At 61.7% G+C, this 25,090-nt stretch overlaps 2 protein-coding genes and 1 long non-coding RNA gene across 8 annotated transcripts in view; 1 reads left to right on the top strand and 2 right to left on the bottom strand.

Annotated features, from left to right (window-relative positions):
* Window positions 1-4,816, bottom strand: part of MTA1 (metastasis associated 1) — a 34,562-nt gene extending 29,746 nt beyond the window's left edge. Inside the window, exon 1 of one of the 4 annotated variants that reach the window (XM_059879410.1) lies at window positions 3,643-4,816. In XM_059879410.1, coding sequence (XP_059735393.1) covers window positions 3,643-4,729 — 1,087 coding nt within the window. In that variant the 5' untranslated portion in view covers window positions 4,730-4,816. The remainder of the gene's footprint in view (window positions 1-3,642) is intronic. The other 3 variants (XM_059879409.1, XM_059879408.1, XM_059879407.1) reach the window with 3 other exon arrangements.
* Window positions 4,614-6,794, top strand: LOC104972824 (uncharacterized). Its single transcript, XR_009492240.1, has 3 exons — window positions 4,614-4,819; window positions 5,133-5,281; window positions 6,022-6,794. It is a non-coding gene; the product is annotated as an uncharacterized lncRNA (long non-coding RNA).
* A 3,117-nt stretch (window positions 6,795-9,911) lies between these two features.
* On the bottom strand, window positions 9,912-25,080 carry TEX22 (testis expressed 22). Of its 3 annotated transcripts, none has more exons than XM_005222340.5 (4): window positions 24,245-25,080; window positions 23,759-23,999; window positions 10,191-10,322; window positions 9,912-10,110 (listed from the first exon to the last, which is right to left on the bottom strand). In XM_005222340.5, the coding sequence occupies exons 2-4, from the start codon at window positions 23,942-23,944 to the stop codon at window positions 9,931-9,933; spliced, it is 498 nt and encodes a 165-aa protein (XP_005222397.1). In that variant the 5' UTR covers window positions 23,945-23,999; window positions 24,245-25,080; the 3' UTR covers window positions 9,912-9,930. The 3 variants fall into 3 exon arrangements, with proteins under 3 accessions (XP_005222397.1, XP_015314879.1, XP_059735398.1); XM_015459393.3 differs by having other exon boundaries at window positions 24,371-25,080; XM_059879415.1 differs by having other exon boundaries at window positions 24,417-25,080.
* Window positions 25,081-25,090: the final 10 nt, after the last annotated feature.

Genomic DNA, 25,090 nt, shown 5'->3' with positions numbered 1-25,090 from the left:
GAGGCGGAGGACGGTGCAGAACGCCAGACTCGAGAGAAGGCCGGCTGCGGAGTCGCAGGCAGCCCCCCAAATCCACATGGCACCCCAACTTCAGCCCCAGAAGGCGGTCCTGCGCCAACCTCAACCAAGCCCCCCTCAGCCCTGGCGAGTCCGGCACGGACGCCCACCCGTCCAGGTGCCCAGCAAGGCCACCACCAACAGGAGGGCGCCCACCGCCCTGCCTGGCCCCAACCCAGGACCTGCCCCAGACACCCGAGCCACAGCTCCTCGCCAGGTAACCCCAGGCTGCAACGGCCGCAGTTTCCTCTCAGAGGAACGTGAAGGCCCCAGAAGACCCCCAACGGGGGGTGGGCTGCCGGGTGAGTGTGCGCGTGACAGTGCTCCACCCACTTCAGCCCAGAGCCCAAGGCTGCCGCTCCCCTCACCACGATCCCCAGCGTGTCCCCACTGCCCCTGAAGCGTGTGCAGCTTTCCCGACTGGCGACGTCTTACCTCGTAGAAAGGTAAGCAAGCACAAAAGCGTTTCCAACCGGAGGGCAGAACGCAGCCTGGCAAGAGCAGCAGAGGCGGCAGGAGCACCGTCAAGCGGCCCAGAGGGCGGGGGACCCCTGTCACCTTTTGAAAGTCGGGCTGTCCAGGAGAACAGCTGTTAACACCGCACAACGAGAGCAAAAGGAGAGGAGACGGGACCAGCCACAGCCGCCCACTGCCCGGTGACCGAGGCGCCTGCGGCTCCGGGCCGCCGGTCTTCCGTCTGTCCCAGAGCTTGACGGGTCAGCTCTGCCTTCACGGAGAGGCAGAAAGAGGTGTCCTTGGTGCCCACAGCCCAGGGCCACCCCGGACGGGAACCCGCCGCCCTCCTGCAGAGCACCGACCCCGCAGCAGGGCACGGACCCTGACCCCACCACCGGCATCCCTTGCCCGCCACGCGCCACCCAAGAGGCCTTCTGTCCAGGCCGGGCCACTTCCTGGGGAAGAACCAGGCCCGGTCCCTCCCAGGCTGACCCACTCCGCCCAGCTGGTCAGTTGGCACGAAGCTGCAGCCGTGCCTTCGCCCCGCCCAGACGCCCTGGCAGGGCCTCGGGACAGCCTGCCAGGCAGGACACAGGATGCCCAGGAGAGGCTGGGTGCCGCGGACCACCTTCTTGTGTCCCTCCCCTGCGGCACTGGGGACACATAGATGCTAAGACGCGCTGTATCTGAACTGCAAACCGAACAGGCATCCTGTACTTTTTTGTGCTGAATCCAGCGGCTCTGGTGGGCCGTCCCACGTGGAGATGGCTTCCCCGGGTTCTATCCCTGCGGTGCGCCAAGGGCGGGCAGCCCGCCCAGTGGGGCCCAGCCCCAGGGAGAGGTGCGCATCTGCCCGTCTGGGTCCTTAGAGGCCCTGACGGCGCCCCCCCAACCCCAAGCCAGCAGCTCCCCGGGACAGGACGCCGACCTGCCGACACCCTGCCCACCGGCCCTGCGGACCCAGGGGACAGCGCCTTGGGATCCCGTCCAGAGGTGGGGGACGGAGCAGCAGTGACCAACCTGGAGTCCAAGGGGAAGCGGGCCTCCGGGACCTGCGGGGCACACCGGGGTCTGAGGCACAGGAAGGCCTGAGTGCGGCCAGGCCCCAGTTGACTGCACGGCCAGGAGGCCTGGAGCCCACACATCACAGTGGGGACGTGAGTGCAGGCTGCGGTGCCCATGGCCTGGGAGGGCAGAGACAGCACGCAGTGGGGGTCCCACCCTGAGTGGCAGGGAGCCAAGGTGCAGCGGGCGGCCAGCGGAGGGCCCCCAGCACCCCACTGCCTCCCCCTCCAGGCTCCACCCGGGAGCTGGGAGCCTCTTTTCATTCATTTATTCAACACCCCAACGCGGCCCCAGGGCAGAAGCCTGGGAGGGCAGAGGAGACCACACGTGCAGGGGGCTTCTGGCCAGGTAAACCTCAGGGGCACGGGGCAAGCCGGAAGGGTGGGCCAACCGGAGGAGTCTCACGCCGGGAAAGAGGAGACCTGCATGCGGAAAAGTGGTCCGAGAGGACACTGTGCAGGAGGAGAGCTGCTGGGGCGGCCGGGGGACCTGGGCAGGGGGCGGAGGCTGGGGCTGCCAGTACAGAGGGGGCGAGTCGGTCCGGGGGACCTCCTGCCGCAAGGAGGGAAACGAACAGGCCCCTCCCTGAAGGGCCGCTGCACCCCAGCCCGATCCCCACATGTCCACCAAGGGTCTGTGCTACAGGGGGCACGGGCCCCCCTTCCTGCGACCACCTGTGAGCCGGAGAGGGCAGGGGAGGGCCTGACAGGCCGGCAGGTGTCCTGCCTACCCACTGCCCCGGTGGGGGTGTGCACCCAAGGTCACGAGGCTGGCCTGGCCCTCGGGGTCAGCTGGCCAGCAACAGGGCAGATCGTGCACAGAAGTGGCTCGGACAGCAAGGCCAGGGCTGCTCTCAGGCCCGACGCGCTCCGCCAAAGCTGGGCACGTGGGCCTCTCAGGATCTCAGAGACAGAGGGCACCTCGCCTCCCTGTGAATTCATGGACCAGCTGGGAACCCCACGGGAAACCAGCAGTGCAGTCTCCTGGAGCCCCCTCACCACAAAGTGGGGCAAGATCCAACGCCAGGGGCTTCCTGGGGCCCGAGGTGGGGAGGAATAGCCCAGGAGGGGAGCCCCAGGGCCTTGGCCAGCTCAGCATCCGGAGCAGGGACCACCTGGCTCATCCACACCCCTGCAAAGCACCTCCCTGCCGCCCTGGGGAAACAGGAGGCAGCAAAAAGTTTGGGGTGTGTTGAAAGCACGCTCGGGGTGACCACAGGCTACTAAGGCTCTGGAGAGGGAATCCCCCAGAACACAGCCCCTAAGCATACTCCAGGCCCAAGCCCTCAGCGGAGTGGGCTCCAGAGGGGACATGGCCCTCACCCCAGACCTGAGCCCGCCCCGCACACCGTGGGCCCTCCTCTCTCCAGCGCCCCAGAGCCCCCACCCCGGGAGGGCAGCCGGGGCCTCCTGCACCATGTGCTCCGCTCCGCTGGGGGCGCGGGGCTCCGGCCAGACCCCCTCACAGAAGGGTGGTGGCATCCCCCACAGCTCCTCACAGACCACAGGCCGCCCCCAACAGGTGGGCACAGCCCCTTCCCCCCCAGCTCGGCCCCAGTCCCCGCCGGCTCCCGCGGGGCGGCCCCAGGGGCCCTTTCGGGCCGCAGTGAGCGTGGCCGGGCCGGGGTGGGGGTGGAGGGCAGGCTGCTCAGAAACGATGGGGTGGGGAGGAGACGGGGTGCGGTGCAGACGAGGGGTGCGGGCGGCCGGGGGAGGAGGGACGGCCCGGCAGGCCGGCCTGCAGTGGGGGAGGGGCGGGGGCGGGGGAGGGGGCCGGAGTGGGGGCGGGGGGAGGGGCGGGGGAGGGACACGCGGAGGGGGCGGGCGGGGGCCGCGGCGCGGGGTGCAGAGCGGCCCGGGGGATGGCGAGGCCCGGGGCGGCGGTTTGGGACCGAGGCCGGCCGGGGGCAGAGACGGCGGGGCCGGGCCGGGGTCCGGGAGTCCGGGGGGCCCGGGGCGGGGGTCCGGGGCCCGGGGCGGGGTTCCGGGTGGGGGCCCGGCGGGGGCCCGGCCGCGGCGCATAAAGGCGGCGGCGGCGGCGGCGGCGGACAGGCGGCGGCCTTACCTCCGACCCTGTACATGTTGGCGGCCATGTCCGGCGGCGGCGGCGGGGGCCGCGGGCTGGGCCGGGCGGGCGCGGGGCTCGGCGCGGGCGGCCGGGAGGACGCGGCGCGGCGCGGGCGCGGGGGCGGGCGGTTTAAAGGGGCCGCGCTGCTCCGCCGCCGCCGCCGCCGCCGCCGAGGCCGCCGAGGCCGCGCAGGGACCGAGGCCGCGGGCGGGCGGGAGAGGAAGAGGAGGGGCCGCGCGAGGGAGGGGCCTGGGCGCCGCCGCGCCCCCCGCGGGGCCGTTTCCCGGGCGCCCCGCCCCGCGCCGCGCGCCCCCGGCTCCGCCGCCCGCGCGCCCCGCGTCCCCGCTCCCCGCGCCTGGCCTCCGCCGCCCGCGAGCCCCGGCTCCCAGCGCCCGGCCCCGGGGTCTTTGTCCCTGCCCCCGGTCCTGCCCCTCGGCCTCGCCTGGGCGGTGGCGGGCCCCCATCCCACCTCCGCGCGGGCACCTCCTCCCTGGACTGCGGCCCGAGGAACCGGCCAAGGGACCGGGTGGCCGTGCCCAGAGTACCCTCTGGGAGGCCCCGCCCGGGAGCGGGGCAGGAGGGGGAACCCGACGCGGATGGTGGGGGCGGGGGCGGTGTTGGGGGGCTGGCGGGGGCTATGGGGGGGCGGGCTGGCGGTCCGTGCGAGGACAGCGAGGTGGAAGGGCCGTGGATGAGGCACCGGCCTGCCCTCCGCAGGCCCGGCAGGACCTGCCACGCTGTGTGGGCTTAAGTCTGACGATGGCGGTGGCCCGGGTGCTGCCCGCAGGGGAAAGCGGAGGGTGGAGGGGGCGGCCCGGCTGGCCGCGAGCGGGCCCAGTGGGGATTCTAGACCAGCCCGCTGCTCGGGGACCAGGGGACGGAGGTGAGGGGCCCAGGGTGACTGCTCCGTCTGCTTGGGGACATCCCTGTGGGACACGAGGGGACAGAGCCCAGGACAGGCCCCAGGCCCCGCACGTCGTGGAGACTGAGGGTGGCTAGAAGGCAGGAGCTTAGCGCTGAGGCCATTCAGGCAGGCCCCCCCGAAGGGGAGGGGGGCAGGAACGTCCCCCTCCCCACGGCCCATCCTAACTCAGTAACCTGCGTCTCCTTCTCTGGACAGCAAAGCTGTACCATGAAGCCTCCGTCCACCAGCACCCAACAAGCTGACCAAACAGTAAGAACCACAGATAAATGCCCAGGCAGCACAGAGAGCCCCACACTTCCCGCCTGTAAAGTGCCTGCTCCTGTCTCCCCAAGAGGGGCATCCACCTGCAGCACCCCCCGCCCGCCGCGGGGCGAAGCCACGAAGGGCGGAGGCTGCCTTCCTTAGGCCGGGGTGGGGGATGGGGGAGAGTGGCAGGCAGGGCTGCCTTTCCCCGGAAGTCTCAGGGAAGCTGCTGGAATTCCAGGTCTCCCCCTCCCAAAGCAGAGCGATGTCTACTAAAGCGCGCTGCTCTTCTGGCGTCACACTGCTTTCCCCTCTGCAGGCTAACAAGAAAGGGGGATTGCCTGCAGGGCCCAGACCTCACACCAGCCCAGAGGCACGGCAACAGACCCCAGGCACCTTGCAGAAAAGACTTCGGAATTCTCGCATTTAGTGGCAGAGCAAGAAGACATTCAGGAAAGAGCCCCGAGGGTATGCCACGTGGGACGGGGCAGCCATGTCCAAGACCACAAGGGCAGCATAAAGAGTGGGGAGCGGGGGCGAGGGACGATGGGAGTCGCCTCTACAGGAGCCCCGTGATCTGAGGTCAGACGTTAGATGAGAAGACAGCAGAGCGAGAGCGAGATGTAAGAGCCGAGGAAACAGGTCAGGGTCACGCCATAGCTAGGACAGGAAACCGAGGGGCCCAGGGTGGCAGTGACTAGCACGGGGAAGCCTGGAGGTGGGCTGGGGCGAGACCAAGCAGTTAGCACGATCGCTTCGTCATTCATTTGCTAAGCACCCACTTCAAGCCACACACTTCAGATGCTGGGGGCCGGGGGGAGGGGCAGTCACTGTCCGGCAGGAAGCGGGGAAGCAGTGATAAATACAGCAGTCCAGGCCTTGAGGACAAAGTGATGAGAGGGGTCAGGGGACAAGCGCTCACGTGGGGGCACTGTTTGTTTAGAGAGGCGGGGATACTGGTGAGGAGGGACCCATGGGAGCCTAATGGTGGGTGAAAGGGTCCAGAGGCCACTGGACAGGGCAGCGTCCCTGTGCAGGGCCTGCAGGGCTCCGGGTGACCTGAGCTGACCTTTGGCCCTGGCGGCCACTTGCTGAGGGATGGGGCCCGAAGCAGTGTGTGGAGGCCAGTGACCCAGTGGGAGGCACAGGGCGCAGGAGGCTGCAGTTTGAAAAAGGCTCAAAGACCCACCACAGGCCACTCTCCCCAGCATCACCTGGGAGCCCCCAGGACCACAGCAGGCTGAGTCACACGGAGCCCACCTCGCCTGCTCACTCAGCCTGAGACGAGAGAGATGCTCTTCAGAAAACCCGTGTCACATGCAGCAAGGACAAAAGCTAGCCCTGTTCCCCGCAGCAACGTTTGAGACCTGAAGACCAAGTCAGGAGGCCGAGAACACTTTACCAAAGAATGCTGCCCCGGCCTGCGGAGGGTGCCGTCCAGCGGGGAGCAGGGAGCAAATGATACACAGGGTGGCTGAGGCCTTGAAGACAAGCGTGATGAGAGTCAGGGCACAGGGCGATCACAGTGGGGGCACTGGCGAAGCAGGCACCCTTGGGAGCCTAATGGTGGGTGAAGAGGTCCCACCATGAGAGTCTAAAGGCCTTGGGCAAACATTTTTAAACCTAGAACCTGAGAAATAAGGTTCTTTAAAAATGTAAAAGCTGACCTTCGAGGCAGCCAATAAGACTGTAATGGAGACAAAGGCAGGGCAGTACTGGCTGGGGAGCTCGCTGCCCAGGCACAGGGCTCCGGCGGACGGCAGGGCACAGGGGGCCGGGCGGGCACAGAGCTGCCAGCGCCCCTCACCGTCCAAAACCCAGCAGCAGGCGGACGGGCGTCACACAGACCCAGTCAACACCCGGCTCTGTGTTTGCTGTAATTTCTAAAAATAATCGTAAGAGAATCTTGTGAACTTCGGATGAAGAAACATTCATCTAATTTCAGCATCGTGTTTTCCCTTAAATTTTTAAAAATTTGAAAGAATTCTACAGTTGTCCTGTAGTTCCATGTACCCTCACACCTCTGCCTGGGCCCTTAGACGTATCGGAACCACCCTCACCTCATGTTGACAGCATTCCTCTCGGTGATGAAACTGTAGGCGAGATTTTTTTTTAAATTTTATTGCTGAATAGTGAGCAAATATTCTTGCAAAGCCAATGAAGTCATCTTTCTCAATGGGCAACGCTGGGCACTGAGTGTCTGCAGCCCTTGGGAGGCCACACGGCTCAGGTACCCTGCTGGGCTTGGGGGCCTGCGCCCTGCAAACTAGGCTGCAGGGCACCCCTTTCTGTTTGGGGTGTCCAGAGCAGCCTCTGCTCCTGCTCTGAGTCCCCCGACCCTCGAGCACAGACGGGTGCCAGGGTGCAAGGGGGGCACGCAGTGGGGGGGCCATCCTCTCTGCCTGGGGGTGTCCCCGTGAGTCTGGGGAGGTGCCTTCAGGGAGGGAAGTGGAGTAAAGGTGCCCTGCAGTGCCCACTGTCGGCGGTGACGGGTGGTGTCCCAATCAGTGGGTGCTGCCTGACCTGTCTGCTCCCAGGCCGGCCGCCTCCTCTCATCCAGGCTGCCAGGCTCCCTTAGACTCTCCTCTCTTCCAGGGGCTCCCAGACAGGCCCCTGGTGCTATCTGGGGCCTGATGGTTCTCAGCAGTGAGGGGCTGTCCAGTGCACCTGAGATGTTTAGCAATCCCCAGCCCCCACCCACTCAGTGCCAGGAACCCCTGTGGAAGGCAGAGTGCCCCTCCCTTAAAGACGGCCACATTTTCCCCAAACCTGTGACCATCCTGGGCTACACAGCAAGGGAGGAGTTAGGGTGGCTGACCAGGTGACCTTGAAACGCTATCCTGGGTCATCCAGGTGGCCCGACATCTTTACAGGTCCCATTTTCACAGGTCCTTGAACGTGGAGGAAGAGGCGGAGGAGGGGGGCTCCTCTGCAGCTCTGAGGACGGAGGAAGGAGCCACAAGCCAAGGGAAGTGGGCAGCTTCTAAGACGCTGGAATGGCTGGAGCCCCAGGAGGAAGGCAGCCCTGCCCACACCCCGCTCGTAGCCGAGTGAGGCCCATTCCGGATTTCTATAGAATCTACCGTCCATGAGTTTGTGTGAAGACACCAAGTTTGTGGAATCTTGTTAGGGCAGCAATAGGAAACCCACACACCCAGGGCGACAACAAAGCCATCTCCAGGCACTGTCAGCTCCCCCAGGCTCCACGCCCTACTGAGAGGGCCACAGGCTGCCTGCCGGTCCCCACGAGGCCCCCCATGGCTGCTGTGCTGTGCTGGGGAGAGCCGGGTGGTCAAGGGGAGACCGGTGCAGAGAAGAGGCCCTGAAACCGCCTGCAGGGTAGCGGGCCGGCCAGCCCAAGGCTGGACCCACGCCACCAACCGCGGCCTACGGAGAGCCCCCAGGCGAGACCAGGAGACACGGCCGGGCGAGCCCAGCAAGGCCCAGGTCTTCAGTGAAGACATGGGGTCCTCTAAGGCCTCTGGGGCAAAGAACTCACAGCACTTGTCACCTGGTTTAACTGCTGACACTTCAGCTTGGGCTGGAGGGAGTCCTCCCAGCCGGCATAGAGACTGGCCCAGAGCAGGTTCTGGCCCCTGACACCTGTCCCCCACTTTATCAGGGGTCCTTGAGGAGGAGGGGAAAGTCATGAGGCCCCCCAGGCCCTGTCTAGACCTCACACCACTCCTCTCCCACCTCTTAGGACACCCCACCCTAGTCCCACTCACCACCCCCACAATCCCTGGGCCTCTCCATGCACCCTGGGGATTCTGGGAAATCCACAGGCCTGGAACAACAGTACACTCGGGACCTCAGAGAGTGCAGCCTGGGGGGCTACCTGTGTGATCTTGGATGGCTTCCCGGAGGAGGAACCTGTGCTGAGCTTTAAGGTAAAGCAGAGCAGGAGGCCAGGACGGGCAGCTAGGGTCATCTCAGCAGCCGACTCTCTGAGCGAGCGAGGCCAGAACTTGGGCACTGCCCACATCCTGGGCCTGGAGGTGGAGTGGACCACCTCGTTCTGCCCAAAGCCCCCCTCCCACCCACTGCTCCCATCAGCCCCTAGCTGTCAGTTAGTCACCAAGTGCAGGAGATGACCCGCCCAATGCCAGCCTCCCGCTGCCCCAGGGCTGGGCTCCTGTGACCCCCTCCCTGTTCCCCTTCTCCACCTCCCGTTGCTGCCAGCCTGGTCTCCCCAGATGCAGCCCCACGTCACTGTCACCTGCAGCTCAGAAGCCTCCTGTCCACCCCTGAACTTGAGGCAAAGGCAGACACCACGGCAGGCCAGGGCCAGCTCCTCACAGCTACCCCAGGCCCCCTGCCCACCCTGCCTCCTGGGCCCTGGTCCACCTACGAGCTCCCTGTGCAGAGAAGGGACAGCGCCACCTCCTCCAGGAAGCCTCCCTCTGTGTGGGAGCCGCCCTGACACCCACGGCCTCTGGCCTTCTCCACATCACGTCGCCTCCCCATGGGCCTGCCCAGTACCCGGTGCTCCTGGGCTGGGCGGCGCCAGCACCGAGCAGTTCAAACATCCAAACCTCCACCCTGCTGGGAGCGTGGCCCCACCTCACTGCTCCACGCACTGCCCACGTGCATGCGTGCTCAGTCGCCTCAGTCGTATCCAACTCTTGCAATCCTATGGACTGTAGCCCGCCAGCTGGCAGGTACCCAGTCACCTCAGGGGCCAGGCTCCCCAGCCCCGACCCCTTCCACCTGGGCTGCTGACAGCTGTCTGTGAAGCAGGCCCAGAAGAGGAGCTGCTAGAGCCTCATGCCCTCCCAGGCCACCCACTGCTGCTGGTCCCAGAAGGATGGCCCTGCTGGGGATGGGCACCCTCTGCTGGCAGCCCAGGGGGCCATCCTGGAGGGCCACTCTACCCTGTCCCCCAGACCCTCCAGGTGGCCTCTTGGAGGCTGGGCTGGGCCAAGTCACCCCAACCAGAGGTGACCTCCAAGGGTGAGTGTCCTGAGGAGGGGGCAGCCAGACGTCCTCCCAGGCCTGTTTTCGTATCCCCGGGCCGGTGGCGGCTATCTGGAGGGCTACAGGGAGGGCGCAGGGCCCGCCTCCCCAGCACCCGCAGGAAAGACTCCGGAAGACAAAACACTGGGCTGAGTCGGCTCTTAGAAGGGCGGCGACCTCGAGGCCGGGGCCTCCAGAGCCACGTTGTGCCAGAAAGGCTTGCTCCGCACCAGGAAGGCTTGGAAGGCGTTGGTGGACTCGGAGGACCTCGGCGGGTGGGGAAAGAGCACGTCCTTGTCCACGTCCTCGGACACCAGCTGGGCCACTATCCGCGCGAGGTCCTGCGGGGAGGGCGGGGTCAGGGGCGGGGCCGGACCAGGGCGGGAGGGGCGGGACCCGGCGCTCCCGCGCTTCCCCGCACCCTGCCGGAGGGGGGCGCCCCCGCGAGGCCCAGCTTCTCGCCGCGGCCCAGCACGGCCAGCCTCCGGCGCTCATCTATGCTGACGCTCCAGCGGCGGCGGCTCCGGCGCCAGCTGTCCTGCGGCTCGCACACCTGGGGGGATAAGGCAGGGGTCTGCGCCGGCCCCACCCGGGGTCCCGCACCCGCCAACCCTCTGCACCCGACAAAGGGCGGTGAGCTCAGCCACCCCAGTGCCGGCGGGCGGGCAGAGCTTCAGCTCGTGGCTCGGGCAGTGCATGGCTTTGCTCAGTGGCTCAGCACCTGGACACCCAGGCCAGCACCTGCCCTGCTTTCCTGCGCGTGGGTTGTCCCTCTGGATGCTGGGGGCTGTTACAGCACAGGTCGTGGCCCTCGGCTAGTGCCTGTTCCTGGCTGGGCACAGTCTGCCCACCCTCTGGGGAGGCCCCCAGAACAGGCAGCCAGACTGTGGGTGCCTTGAGAAAGATGGGCCCAAAGGTCAGCCTCCTCCCAGGCCCCTCTGAAATGCCCACAGAGAGGCATTGGGGGAGATGATGCTCAGGGCTCCACAGGCTCATGGGACAGGCCGGGAGGCATCCTGCAGGACCCGCACCCCACTCCTGCCCAGGTGGGCTGTCCCTGAAGGGCTCCGGAGCCCCTCCCGCTCTGCCCAGTCAGGGGCCAACTGGCTGCCTCCCTGCGGGGTCCAGGAGGTCACCCTCTGGAGTGCCATGGCGGCTGGGGTAGGTGCCAAGCTAAAAATAAAAGGAGGATTAAGACAAACTCAGTCCCCATTCCTCAAAAAACTAAAAATAGAACTACCATATGACCCAACAATCCAACTTCTGGTTATACATCCAAAGGAATGGAAAGCAAGTCAAAGAGATATTTCTGCACTCGTGTTTGGAGCCACACTGTTCACAGTAGCCAACAAGTGGCTGCAACCACAATGCCCATCAGCGGATGAATGAATCAGCCTCGTGTGGCCCGTCCATACGACGGAGTGTCATCCAGCCTTAAAAAGGAAAGACACTTTGCATAAGCTGCAACATGGATGAACCTCAGAGACATGGGCAAAGAGAACACAGGTCTTGTGTAGTCCACTCGTGTGAGCTACCTGGAGTCACCAGATTCGCAGAGTCAGAACACAGCACCAAGGCTGCCCGGGCTGGGGGAGGGGCGGGTGTGGTTTAACCGGGACAGAGTTTCAGAGCGGCAGGATGGAAGCCGCTGCAGGCTTCACAGTGAGGCGAGTACAAGCAGACTGGCCCAGACGTCCAGTCTCCATGGGACAGAAAAACCCAAACGAACTTCTTGGCCAGCCCAGTGCTTAACACTACTGAACCTTACACTTCAAAATGGTCAGGATATGGTGGGGGGAGTGGACGCTTGGAGCCAGAAACACACACAGAAGGAAGATAGTGTGAGCAACACAAGGGAAGGGAGCGTGGACAGGCCCAGGAGGCACAGTCAGCAGGAGGAGCCAGCCCTTAGATTTTGGACTTCTTGCCTCCAGACTGCAAAACAATATATTTCTGTTATTTAAGCAAAAAAAAAAAGGAAAAGAATAAAGTGAAGTCCCCAGCCCCTCTTCCCACTCTGCACCAAGAACCCTGGCAGCCTGGCTAAGCACCCCCTCCACCTATGAGAGGGGAGGGGTCCTTTCTGGGGAAAAAGACCAGCCCCAGAGAAGAGCCCTACAGAGCCGGGGCGTCCAACGCAGAGCAGCCAGAAACCTGCCCGATCACCCCACGAAGTTCGCAACTGCTGGTGGGGCTGCCCTCAGCACACGGAGCCTCCAGCCAGCCCACGGGCCCACCCCTGGGTGCAGCCAGGGCAGCCCCCATGGTCTGAGAAACACAGGGGAGAGCCACCGGCCGGGGCCCGAGAGGCTCCGACGGGAGTGGGAGGAAGCGCGCCACCTCCCCGCTCCCGCCGCCTCCTGGACGACACGGACTCATGAGACAGAAAGAGGACAGAGCAAAGAGGGGCTGCTGCGAGGGCAGTGACGAGCTCTTCAATGTTAGAATGTGGCATCGGAACCAAAGCTTCCGTAGAAGACTGGGGGGTGGGGGTGGCCTGCCGGCCCGCATCGCCCCCTGCCCCGTGACTGACGCCCACAGCGCCTTTAGGCGTTGTCACAGGGGTTCCCTGTGATGTGGGGCGGGTCCGAGGATGCTGGCGGCGCACGGGGGTGGCCCATGTGGCCTGAGGGGGGCCTTCTGTGACCGTGTGTCCACCCGAGCACAGCCTTCCCGGGGAGCCCTCCGGTGGTGAGATGCAGGGGACGCACCAACCCGCCAACCTTGGCCTGTGAGCAGACAGACAAGTCTGCTGTCGAGTCGTTTGTCACAGAGCATCATCACAGCAAAGGCCAACAGGACCCACAGCAAACCCCAAAAGCCAAGGGGAGGGAACGCGAGGAAACGGGAGAATCAGACATGCAGGCCCAACAGCCAACAACAGCTTTCAGAGAGAACAGAGGGGCCGCGCAGACACACGCACACACAGACACGCGCACATGCACACGGGCACGCACACACGGATATGCACACCATGGGCACACGCGCACACGGACACGCATGCATGCACACGGACACAGACACGGACACGCACACACACACGGGCACGCGCGCACGCACACACACACACGGACACGGACGCTCACACACATACACGCACATGCGCACACGGACACGCATGCATGCACACGGACACGGACACACACACACAGGCACGCACACACACACACTGGCACGCGCACACACATGGGCACATGCGCACACGGACACACACGCATGCACACGGACACGGACACACGCGCACACACAGGCACGCACACACACGGGCACGCGCACACACATACACACACATGCGCACACACACACACGGACACGGACACGCACACACCCCACAAAGGGGCAAGGCTCCAGGCTGGAAGGGTTCCTACAGGACCGAGAGAGGAGACAGTGGGGGACATCTGAGAACCAGGCAGAGAGAAACGGGCACATGTGGGGGGTGAGGAGTCCCCAGGGCCGGGAGAGCCCACGGCCCCAAAGTCCTGCGGGAAGGTGGCTTCCTGCTAGAAGTGTCCCCACCCAAGCATCACTCAGCTGTGCAGGCAGAACAAAGTGTCTTCAGCGACATCCAGTTGGAACTGAGCACCTGCGGGGCCTTCTGAGGAGCTCCCAGAGGCGGGGAGGGGCCCAGCCCACCCGGCGGGAGCGAGACCCGGGGCCTGGGGTGCCACGCATTTGTGAGACAAGGCCACAGCTGTGCTGGAAGTCTGGGAGGGATCAGAAGATGCAGAAGGGACAGGAGGGCACCATCATCACCTCCAGGAGACACAGGAGCTGTCTGAGAGGTGACGCTCACAGCGGAGGGAAGCTGCCCATGTTCGGCTCCGGGCCAGGGTCGCTGGGGAGCAGGCGCGCGGCAGCAGGACCTGCGGAGAGGCAGGTGTCTGTGGGCGGGGAAGACAGCAAATGCGTGTCCCCAGGGTGGGAGGCTCCACTGAGCCCTCCGGGCCGGTGGGCAGCTCTTCTCAGCTCTGTGCTCACGTGGGATATCGAGAGTGGCGCACAGCTTTACGAGGAGAGACGGGCATTACGGACTGGAGCGACCTGACGGCACGCACGGGGGCCCACGTGCTCACCGACGGGATCACTGTTACCAACAGCGGCCAAGCCTCAGGCCGTGGGCAGGAGACCCCTCGTGGGCCCGCCTGGGAACCCGCACCAGGAACTCCCACAGGCACGGAAGCCGGAGCGGAAGGGGACCCGATTCTCAGGAGGGGACAAGAAGGACTCCCGCCAGCCACGAGGGAGGCCAGCGCTGCCTCTGAGGACACAAGGCAGCTTTAAATGCTGGAAAATTAGGGAAAAAGCCATGGAACAAGAGACCGAGCAAATAATTCAAGAAGCTAGGAAAACAAAAACGAAAGAGGTACTCTCAAAGTTTCAAAACAGAATTAGGAAAGACTGGTGAGTAAATCAGAATGAAAAAAAAGTACAATGACGTGATCGAAAACTGGTTTTTTGAAAAACCATTAAAGCAGAACGACTCTTCCTCACGTCGTCAACTCCACCTTCGTCATTTTGCCGATCTTTCCGTGTTTAGTGCCCATCTTCTTCTCCATTAAATATTCGTTTACACTGGCTGCGCCCAGTTTCGGCTGTGGCCTGTGGCGTCTATTAATAGAGCCCTGGCCAGGGGTCGAAGCTGGCCCCCCGCACGGGAACACACAGTCTCAGCCACCGGACCACCAGGGCGGTCCCTGCTGCTTCTTAGTGAACTGTGTATGTCCACAGACTCAGTACACTTTTCTCCTCAGTTTTAAAAACTGTTTTCTCTTTGCTCTGAAGCCTCTCTTCACACGTTTGGATGGGAGACATTCGTATGTTCCAAGTGTTACAGGCATTCCCCAGCCCGTCCCACGCCGCCCTTTGTCTTTGTGCCAGCCTCACACTCAGCAGTCAGGTTTGTCGGGGTTTTACTCTACGGTCTGGCCTAGCCTGGGCATCTCCCCCTTGGACTCTCACCACGGCCCCCTTTCTCCGGGCATTTCTGGATTGGTTTAACTTGCAGCTCGTGTGTCTGTGTGTGTCTGACGGGTTGGGGGATCTTCTAGATGGATGGCCGGTCACCCACCCCAATGCTATTCACTGAAAAGTGTGTCCCCACTGGGGATTAAATTCCCAGATTCAGCCTGGGGTCCGCGTCTGGGTAGTCTGTGCGGGCTACGGGCCTCCTGGCCAGCGTCCGTCCCAGCGCCACACGACTCTGCTCAGAGCAGGCGAGCCAGGCCCTGCTCCTGTTTTGAAACTCTTGCCTGGTTTCTCTTCCAAGTAAAAAAACTTTAAATCTTTATTTTTCAAATGGTGGTGTTACTCTGCAACGATGCTGTTTCCTTCTGCACATTTCTGAGCCCTGAATAGAGGAAGCCCCTCATGCGGGCACCCCACTGTTTGCTCCTCTCCCACCCGCCCTGACCCTGGAGCCCATGGTCACTGGCCGAGCCTGGCAGCGACAGGCCTCTGAACTAAGGCAGACCGTGTGCCGCCTGCCCCTCCCGCCCGGGAGAGCGCCCCAGGCCCCCCGCACCGGCTGCGTGTGGGCGGGGCGGGGGGCGGGGCCGGTTGCCGTTTTCAGTCCACTCTCACGACGGCTGCCTCTGACTCGACTGAGTCTGCCGCCCCTCCTGCCGCTGTGTCTCCGGCTTTGCTGGCCTTGCCCGTGTCAGGGCCTTTCTCTGCCCCCTTCCTCTGGCTCAATCGGGTGTTGTTTCTAGCCCATGTCCCCTCCACTTGTTCAGAGGCGCTCACTTCCCAGTCTTGTGATGCCACTGAAACTTGTGGTGCCCGCTCACCCAGGTCTCCAAGGGCTGCTCAGTCAGCACCAGGGATCAAGGACTGACCTGCCAGCCAGACCGGGTAGGCACCTTCTCCAGCTTTTCTTGAGTTTCCTTGTGACTGCAGCTCTCACTGGTGTCTTGGAATAACCTCAAGAGGCCCTGAGCCAAAGCCACCCAACTAAGCAACTCCCAGTTTCCTGATCTATAGAAACTGGGATGAGAATATTTATTACTGTTCTAAGCTACTGATGCTGGGAAGGTTGAGGGCAGGAGGAGAAGGGGACGACAGAGGACGAGATGGTTGGATGGCATCACTGACTCGATGGACATGAGTTTGAGCAAGCTCCAGGTGTTGGTGATGGACAGGGAGGCCTGGCGTGCTGCAGTCCATGGGGTCGCAGAGTTGGACACAACTGAACTCAACCAGCTGAAGCTGCTGGGTCCTGGAGATTTTCCTTACGCAGCAACAGATAACTAATACACTGCCAGAAACAAGCATACCTTTGAGATACAATTTTCAAGATTCATGAAAACTGTTTTTTAAAGTTGGGATTGTCCTGAATTATTCATTTTGGGGCAGTCTGGCAGGTTGAAAACACTAAATCTTCCCACGCAGTGACATGGTACAAACTTTCCTTAGGAGTTCTCTGCCGTTGAGCCACATTTTACAGTGTCCTTTGTGTGGGCATCGAACAAGAACAAGAAGACTTATTCCTAGAATTTACAAACCCTGGTTCCTGTTGCTAAAGTGAATGGATCCTCCTTTCTACTACATTTCCTGGTTGGTTATTTTTAGTGTACTAGAAAACTAGTACGCTTTGAACAGTGATCATATATCCAGCCTTCTTGATTAGTGATCTTTTATTTGAATTGGCCTGCATGGACTTTCTAGGTAGATAGTATATTGGCTACAGATAGTGACTGCTTCAATACTTTGGCCCCCTGATGCAAAGAGCCGACTCACTGGAAAAGACCCTGATGCTGGGTAAGATTGAAGGCAGCAGGAGAAGGGGATGACAGAGGATGAGACGGTTGCATGGCATCACCAACTTGATGGACACGAGTTTGAGCAAGTTCCAGGAGCTGGTGAAGTACAGGAAAGCCTGGCATGCTGCAGTTCATGGGGTCGCAAAGAGTCAGAGACAACTGAGCAACTGAAGAACAAACAGCAAATGACTGCTCATCTTTGCTCTTTGGGTCTTTCCACGGCCCGTTCCACTCCCCCGACTTTGGCGCAGGCCGCATGCGCTGTCTCAGCGGCATCACAGTGACGGCCGAGCTGCGGCTTTGGGAAACACGACCACGGTGGGCTCTCGGCTCCCCTTCACCAGGTTACAGAAATGTCCATTTCTTCCTACCTATTAAGAATGGATAGTTTTTATTTTTTTCTCCTAAGGAAGGAGACTGGAATATATCAACATTATTTTTCTACATCCATTGAAATAATCATGTGATCTTCCTTCTTTTGCTAATGAAGAAAATGTTTTTGCTTAAAAAAAAATATTTTTGGCCACACTGTGGGCATGTGGCTCCCCACCCAGGGATCAAACCCTCGCCTCTTGCAGTGGAAGTGCAGAGTCTTAACCACCGGGCCACCAGGGAAGTTCAGTGAACATAATTAGGAGATTTCCAATCACTTCATCCATGGGCCACAGTTTTCCTGCATTCATGCAAGTCCGCTTACTCAGGGCATGCTCGTTGAGCACCTGCTATGTGCCGTGTGCCCTCCTGGATGCCAGGGGCAGGGCTGAGGGCGGGGCCCCTGCGGTCCTGCACCAGGCTACCCTCTGTGGTCGTGGAGTTTGCCGTGTGGTTGGATTTACTTCTGGACTTTCCAACTTGTGCTTCAGTCAGAGGGCATCGCTCCACTCCTTTCCCCGCCTCGTCAGCCGGCACGGGTGCCAGGGTGATGCTCTGGGCTGTGAGGACCGCGTCAACGCAGAGGACTCGCTTCTTGGGCGTGGGGACACCTACCCACGAACCCTCATTAGGGAAGATCCAGGCTCACTTTAGAGTTTCCTTTGCTCTTAGTCTCTTCAGGGTCCTGAAAAGCCCTCTGTAACATGGATTCAGATCAGCAGGGTTCAGGGTCTCTGCTATCTCCCCACCAGGCGAGCCTGCACGGTGACGTCCCCGCCCTGTGCGTGCTGCCGGCCAGGGGCTTCGGGGCCCGATGGCCTTGGCTGTGCTTGGGGCAGCCGAGTCGCCGCAGGTGAGGGGGGGGCCTGTGCCCACTGCAGGGAGACCTCGCTCGCCAGGCCCTGCCAGTGGAAGGGCTGTCCTGCCCCAGCCTGGCTTCAGGCACGCGTTTGGTTCAAAACTGGGACAGTAACCACGTGAGAACATGCACAGGAAAGTGTATTTTAAAACCTGGGAATCTATGATCCAAAATGAGCAGTGCCATACTTGCTCCCAGTCTTTCCCCCAAGAAACCGCGTTGATCTGGTCCCGGGCAGGCTCCTCGACGAGCCCACACACCACGCAGGGCCGGGCTGTGTGACCAGAGCCTCAGGGCACAGAGTGCTCCCCCGCGATGCTCCCGCAACCTGCTTTCGAGACATCTCCACGTGGGCTCCCGGGGCTCGTCCCGCGAGTGGCACTGCTGTGCTTGCAGCACAGGAGCCGCGGGAGCCCTCACCCGAACCACCCCCGCTCTGGGGAGGGACACAGGCGGGTCTGGGCCGCGTGCGCGCTCCTGCGGGGCGGCTGGAGTCTGGCCTTCTTCAGGCCCGGCCTGGGCCGCCCCAGGGCTCTCTCGTCCGAGGGGCGCCGGCTCCCCGCGCGTCTTGTCCAACACTCTGGCCTCTCGCATCTTCATCAATTTATTTCCCTGATATCAAATATCTTTTCGTTTTCTTTCTGGCTCCCTTTCTGTGAAAAGCCTGTGCATCCTGGGGACCATCTGCCTCTCTTGCAGGCATGTGTGCGCGTGTGGTGTGCGCATGCGTGATGGGTGCGCGTGTGGTGTGCGCATGCGTGATGTGTGCGCGTGTGTGCCCACGGTCCGCTTGCTGTCCGCTGTGTCAGGTGCCCCTCTGAGCCTCACGCGGGTCCTTTGTCTGGGGGTGGTGCTGGGGCAGGGATGGACTTCGGGCTTCCTCGCGGTCATGCTGTTTCCTCTGCAACCTGCTGGCCCCGGCTGCCCAGGGCATCCATCCAGCCCAGACTGGCCCCGAGCCCTGCAGGGCCAGCTCGGCCTCACTCAGCCTCTCTCCTGTCCTGGAACTCGCGCTCAAGTTCACCTCGGCCTCCAGCCCTAATTCCCCGCCCACCATTCATCCGAGCCGCTGGGCTGTGTCCTCAGTTAACTCCCCGGGGCCACCCCATTTACCAGCCCTTCCTCCTGGGCGGGGACAGACTCCAGGAAGCTCCACCTCTGGGCCTGGGGGAGCTTCTTTGGCTTCCCCCTGCTCCCTGCAGACAGCTAGACTACATGATGCACCATCAGATGACCTCTTGTTCCTTTTCTTTCCCTCCCTTTATGTTTTGTTTTTGGTTTTTTTTACTGTGATAAAATGCGCGTAACGTAAAATCGACCACTTTGACCATCTTTAAGTGTACAGCTCACTGGCATAAGCACATCCAAACTGTTGTGCAACCGTCACCAACAAGATGTCCAGGACTTGCCATTTCCCCAAACCGAGACTCTGTCCCCACGAAACACTCGCTCCCACTCCTCCCCCAGCCCCTACCCCACTCCTCTACTTTCTCTCTCTGAAGCTGACCCGAGGGACCCTGTGCGTGGGCCCGTGTCTGTCCTCCTGTGTTCTGCGAAATCTCGCTCAGCATTGTGTCCTCAAGGCCCACCCACGTTGTGCCGTGTGTCACAGTGTGCTTCCTTCTGAGGGCTGAGTTATGCTCTGCTCTGTTTTCACCGCCTTCATCTGTCCAAGGACACTTGGGTTGCTTCTAGGTTTTGGTTACTCTCCACTGCATCCCCCCGGGAACGTGGATATACAAGTATCTGTTTGTTTCTCTGCCTTGGATTTTTTTCAGCTATTTACCCGGAATTGGAATTGCTGGATCACACCATACTTCTGTGCTCCACTTTCTGAGGAAACTCCGTCGGCTGCATCATTTCACACTCCCTCCAGAGCACGAGGTTCCAGTTTCTCCACACTCTTGCCAGCACTTGTCCTTTTTAAAAATCGTTACAGCCATCCTAACAAGACTCAGGTGGTGTCCACTGCGTTCTGATTTGCACTGCCCTGGCCCTGGGCCTGGGACTAAGGCCGCTGAGCCTTTTTTTCGTGTGTTCGCTGACCATTTGTGCATCCTTGGAGAAGTGTCTATTCAAGCCCTTTGGCCATTTTTGAGTCAAATTCTTGGTTTTTTGTTGTAGTTGGGTTTTAAGGGTTCTTTAACTTATATGCAGAGTACATCATGCAAAATGCCAGGCTAGGTGAATCACAAGCTGGAGTCAAGATTGCCAGGAAAAGTATTAACCTCAGATATGCAGATGATACCACTCTAATGGCAGAAAGTGAAGAGAAACTAAAAAGTCTCTTGATGAGCGTGAAAGAGGAGTTAAAAAGCTGGCCTGAAACTCAACATTCAAAAAACTAAGATCATGGCATCTGATCCCATCACTTCATGACAAAGAGAAGGGGAAAAAGTGGAAGCAGGGACAGATTTTATTTTCTTAGGCTCCAAAATCAGTGTGGATGCTGACCCCAGGCAGGAAATTCAAAGCTGCCTGCTCCTTGGAAGGAAATCTATGACAAACTTAGACAGTGTATTACAAAGCAGAGACATCACTATGCTAACAAAGATCCACATAGTCAAAGCTATGGTTTTTCCAGTAGTCATGCATGGATTTAAGAGCTGGTCCATAAAGAAAGCTGAACGTCGAAGAACTGACGCTTTCCAACTATGGCGCTGGAGAAGACTGCAAGTCCCCTGATGCTGGGAAAGACTGAAGGCACGAGGAGAAGAGGGCAACAGAGGATGAGATGGTTGGATGGCATCATCGACTCAGTGGACGTGAACCTGAGCAAACTCCGGGAGAGCTAATAGAGGACAGAGGAGCCTGGTGTGCTGCAGTCCATGGGGTCGCAAAGGCTTGACTGGAAAGGTCACCTCTACTTCCATGGTCATAGGTCTCCCTGGTGGCTCAGATGGTAAAGAATCTGCCTGCAATGTAGGATAATCAAGTTCGATCTCTGGATGAGGTCTGATACCCTGGGGAAGAGAATGGCTACCCACTCCAGTATTCTTGCTAGGAGAATTGCATGGACAGATGAGTCCGGAGGGCTACAGTCCATGGGGTCGCAAAGAGCCAGACATGGCTAGGCGACTAACACTCCACGGCCAGAGGGATGTGTCCAGGGTTTCTTCTACCACTTTAAAAAAAATTATTATTTTTTTTATTTATTTGGCTGCATTGGGTCTTAGTTGCATCATGTGGGATCTAGTTCCCTGACCAGGGATCAAACCTGGGCCCCGTGCATTGGGAGCACAGTCTTAGCCCCTGGACCAGCAGGGAAGTCTCTAGCATTTTTATGGTTTTATTTTTTGTACATTTAAAACTTTGACACCTCCATCCTGGTACTCAGTGAGAGGTATGCCTACAAGTTCTTCTTCTAGACAGCTACACACCGTCTCAGCATTCACCAAAACATCTATGGGCCTTCCCCAGTGGTCCAGTAGTTAACACACCATGGTTCCACTGCAGGGGCACCAGTCCCACCCCAGGTCAGGGGACTAAGATCCTGCACCCCCACGCCCCCCTCCATGGGTTTGAGATGCCATCTTCAGTTTACACTAAGTGTCTGCACCCACTGGAGTAAGTTTCTAGATCTCCTATTCAGCTCTGTTGTTACTCATGACACGACAGGACACTATAGTTTGATAACTGAAGTTTTATGATATGAATTCACACCTGTTAGAGCTACACCTACGCTTATTCTTCCACGTGACCAGTTTGCCCAAGAAGAAAGGGACGATGTAGGTTTACCAGTTTGTACCGTTACTGAGAGTGGGCTGTGAAATGCCGGGGAGAACCCTCTGTGCCAATGAGTTGTGCTCTCCAAGAACATGGTGTCTTCCCATTACCAAGTCTCTTGGTAACGCTCTGTGGTGTTTTAAAGTTTCAAACAGGTCTGCGTTATCTCCTGTTAAGTCTATTCCGGTTGTCAAACGTGCCTTTTTCACTCGTTTGTCTCCCAGCATCTGTCTGCGAGGGCTGCTTATTTCCAAGCGGTCGCTTGCACCCCCTTCCTGGACCGTCTGCTGTGGACGGGCTCCAGTGCACCCCCCGCACCAACGGGGCGCAGGCGCGTCTCCCACGGTGCCGGCTCCGTCCCCACTGCTCGGCTGCTGGGCCAACACTTCTGAGAAGGTGCAGGCCACGCTGGGGACGGTGACCCACCTCCAGCTTTGCTCTGACCCGCCTGGCACTGTGGCTCTTCTCTTTTTTTTTGTTCCAGGTGTCTTGCTCTCTTTCACGATAGAGATCTTCTCAGAATGTCTGGTGCCCTCAGCTGTTCCTCACGTTTACCCCAGGGACTAAGTTGATAGCAACATTGGCGGGCTGGGGCCTGGCCGCAAGGGCAGCTTCCTGTTTCAGCCGCCCCCTACCGCGCAGCTGGGAGCTGACCCCTCTGTTCTGCCCGCCCCATGGCCACACTGGACAGGGGTCACCATCTCCTCTGGGCCGGTCATCCAACCCAATCGGGTGCCGCGGGTTCTTGCCTTTCTCAGGGTCCTCTGCAGCCATGTTGGTGGGCCTGCTGGGAGGCGAACGGGCACAGGCGTGCCTGGCCCTCTGTGCGAGGCCCTCTGTCTGGGGACCCTCGCTGGGGGGGACTGTCTCCTCAGACCCGGGCCTCAGCCTGAGGAGACCGCCCTGTGAGCATGTGTCCCCCAGCATGGGCTTGGGCCGGGAAGGCTGGAGAAGAAGGGACTGGGAGGCTGACCTCTGTCAGCCAGGCTCGTCCCTGAAAGACGATGACGTCCCGATGTGGGGAGACTGGAGGAGGAGCTTCCCTGCTGACGGCACAGCAGGGAGGGACAGAGAGGACGGACGCAGCAGGACAGTCAGAGTGAGCAAGCGCACCCTCGAGGCCACAGCCAACGGCTGACGCTGCCCGCGGCCGGGGAGCAGTAGAGAGATGAGGCAGGAGAGCACAACAGGGCGGCCAAGGCTGGGGGACCCTGTGGGACTCCCTGCCCCCAAGTCAGAAACCTGGCAGTCTGTGGAGAGGGGTCTGCACCGCTTCTCTGCCTCCCCCAGAACCCCCTCCGCTGTGCTGCCTCCCGGCCTCGTCCCCATGCACCCCTCCCCCACAGCCACCTCCACCTCTTGGAACTGCAAACGCAGGAGGTCACCCCTGTCCAGGCGTCGTCCAGCCCCTCCGTCCGCAGGGCCCCTCCCAAGAAGTCCTCGCCCCTGACAGGCAACACGCTTGTGTGTTTATGTCTTAGATGGCCTGTCCTAAGAAGCTGGCCTCATAGAAGCCAACATAGAAACCAAGCAGTGGCTGGCTTCGGGCGGGGGCGCAGCTGGTACGGCACCTAGAGCCCGCTTCCCTCCTCTACGGCCTTTCCACAGAAACCCGGGACCTTGCAGACACCCCCACAGACGGGTCCAAACACACGGCTGCACGAGCTCCACTGGGCCTGGCCTGCCTCAGCCTGGACCCATCAGGCCTGGCTCTGACCCTGGAGCACAGGGAGCTGTGCGGAACTTCTGGGGCCTGGCTTCCTTTGCTTGGGAAGCTGCCCGGGGCCAGGGGAGCAGCGGCCTGTGCACGCGGGGCTGCACGGTGACCGGACAGCGGCCCACCTGGCCGGCTGGGGTGAGACGGGTTCCTCCACATTGGGGCCAGCACCAAGCAGGGCCTCCAGGAACGTTTCAGTCATGACTTTGGTTGACAGGTCTCCTGCTGACTGCCCGCCTACCTGGTCAGTAGGACACTGTCCCGGCTGTGCACAGAGCCTCCCCCGACCAGGCGCCCTCCACGTGGCGGCAGCCGGGGTTGGGGTGGCCCGCAGAGGTGGACCGCCCACAGCTGTGGGAGGCTGGAAGGGGCGCGCCCACCTTGGTGCCCACCCAGGGTTCTGGGGGAGAGAATGCTGACACTCTGCGTGGCCCCCAGTCCAGCACCTGCTTGTTATCAGATGCCCTCTGGCCCTCCCCGGGCTCCAGAGGCCCTCTCTCCACCCACACTCGCCCGCCAGGACCCAGGTTTACAGAGAGGAGCCCCCTCTAGCTTACCCAGTCCTCAGTCTGCGGCTCCTGCTGACTGCTGCTCTGGGCACCTGGTGGGCCCCAGGCCATCGCTGGGCTTGGTGGCCCCGAGGGCTGCCCCTTCTCCTGGGAAGGCTGCTCCTTCTCCTGGGAAGGCTGCAACTCTGCCTTCTTCCTCAAGAGAACCTTAAGCGAACACTCCCTGCTGTCCATCTGCAGCCCCCTGGGTGGCTGGCCTGCACCTCTGGGGCGAAGTCCCCACAGCTACCTGGGCTCCTCAGGCAGAGGAAGGTCACATTAGGGTCTGCTGAGCTCAGCTTCCAGCCATTGGCCAGACAGTGCTGGGTGACCTCAGCCAGTGAGCCCCCAAAGGGTCCATCCCCTAGGGTGTCCTCGGTCCCCCTGCTCCTGCATCCATTTTTCTCCACATGGTCACCCCAGGCCAGGGCAGCTGCAGCCATCGTCCTGCTCCTGCCCCCGCTCAGGCTCCCCCAGGAACGTCCCCTCTCCTACCGTGGCTCCAGCTCCTCGGATGGGCAGCTTCTGGGGACTCTGCCTGCGGGCAGAACGACCAGGGGAGAAAGGAGGGGCCCCCCGCAGCTCTCCCCGCCTTGTTCTTTCGGACCCCTGTGACCTCACCTCGACGCCAGGCCACACCCCAGGGCCCAGGATCCGTGCCCTTCACCTGCACGACTACGCGTGAAGGGGCCGCAGCGGACGGCAGCCCGCCCGTCTCCACTCCGCGGAGGGATGGCAGGGCAGGGGTCAGGGAACAGGAGAGAGGGTCAAGGGGAGGGAGTCATGGGGTGCAGCGACCGTCGGGGAGGCGCGGGACACATCGGGGGCACGAAGACAGGGAGAAGTGGGGTACACACATGGCGGGGTACACACGCTGTAGGGAGGGGCGGGGGATGGGTGGGTCCGGGGGCTTCTGTAGGGGTACCCGGGGGAGGGGATGAGAGGAGGGGGCGGGCACACTGGGGGCGGAGCGGGGCGGGCCCATTGTGGCGGGCGGGTCAGAGGGTGGGGCCCACAGCGGTTCCAGAAGGCCCGAGAAGGCGGAGCCGAGCCTAAGGAAACTTCCGCTCGACAGCTTCCGCCCGGCCGCTTCCGCTTCCGGCTCGGGGCGCGCCTGCGCTCTGGCCTCACTCCTCAGGGGCCGGCCGGGCTTCCGCTGTCCACGCGGACGCTGTCCCGCCCCGGCGTCCATGACCCGGAGCTTCATCTCGGGGCCGCGAGGAGTCCCGGCCCCGCGTTGCCTGGAGAGGCACTCCTCGGGGATGCCCCCAGCTGTCCGCGCCCCGACCCCCCGGTCCCCTTGGGTCCACGCGGCGTGTGGGGGCCTCGGAAGGTCGGCCT

This window comes from Bos taurus, chromosome 21 (assembly GCF_002263795.3).
Source record: "Bos taurus isolate L1 Dominette 01449 registration number 42190680 breed Hereford chromosome 21, ARS-UCD2.0, whole genome shotgun sequence".
Classification (NCBI taxonomy): domain Eukaryota; kingdom Metazoa; phylum Chordata; class Mammalia; order Artiodactyla; family Bovidae; genus Bos; species Bos taurus.
Note: the sequence above shows the minus strand (reverse complement) of the source record. Positions and strands in the feature narration are given on the sequence as shown.

Bases quoted from the DNA above. Each gene is read 5' to 3' on its own strand.
- TEX22 (XM_005222340.5), bottom strand. From the start codon at position 23,944: ATGGACAGCAGGGAGTGTTCGCTTAAGGTTCTCTTGAGGAAGAAGGCA. The intron at 10,323-23,758 runs GTAAGCTAGAGG...TTATCCCCCCAG, and splicing joins AGCCGCAGACTGAGGACTGG to GTGTGCGAGCCGCAGGACAG. The intron at 10,111-10,190 runs GTGCGGGGAAGC...CCCTCCCCGCAG, and splicing joins GGGCGCCCCCCTCCGGCAGG to GACCTCGCGCGGATAGTGGC.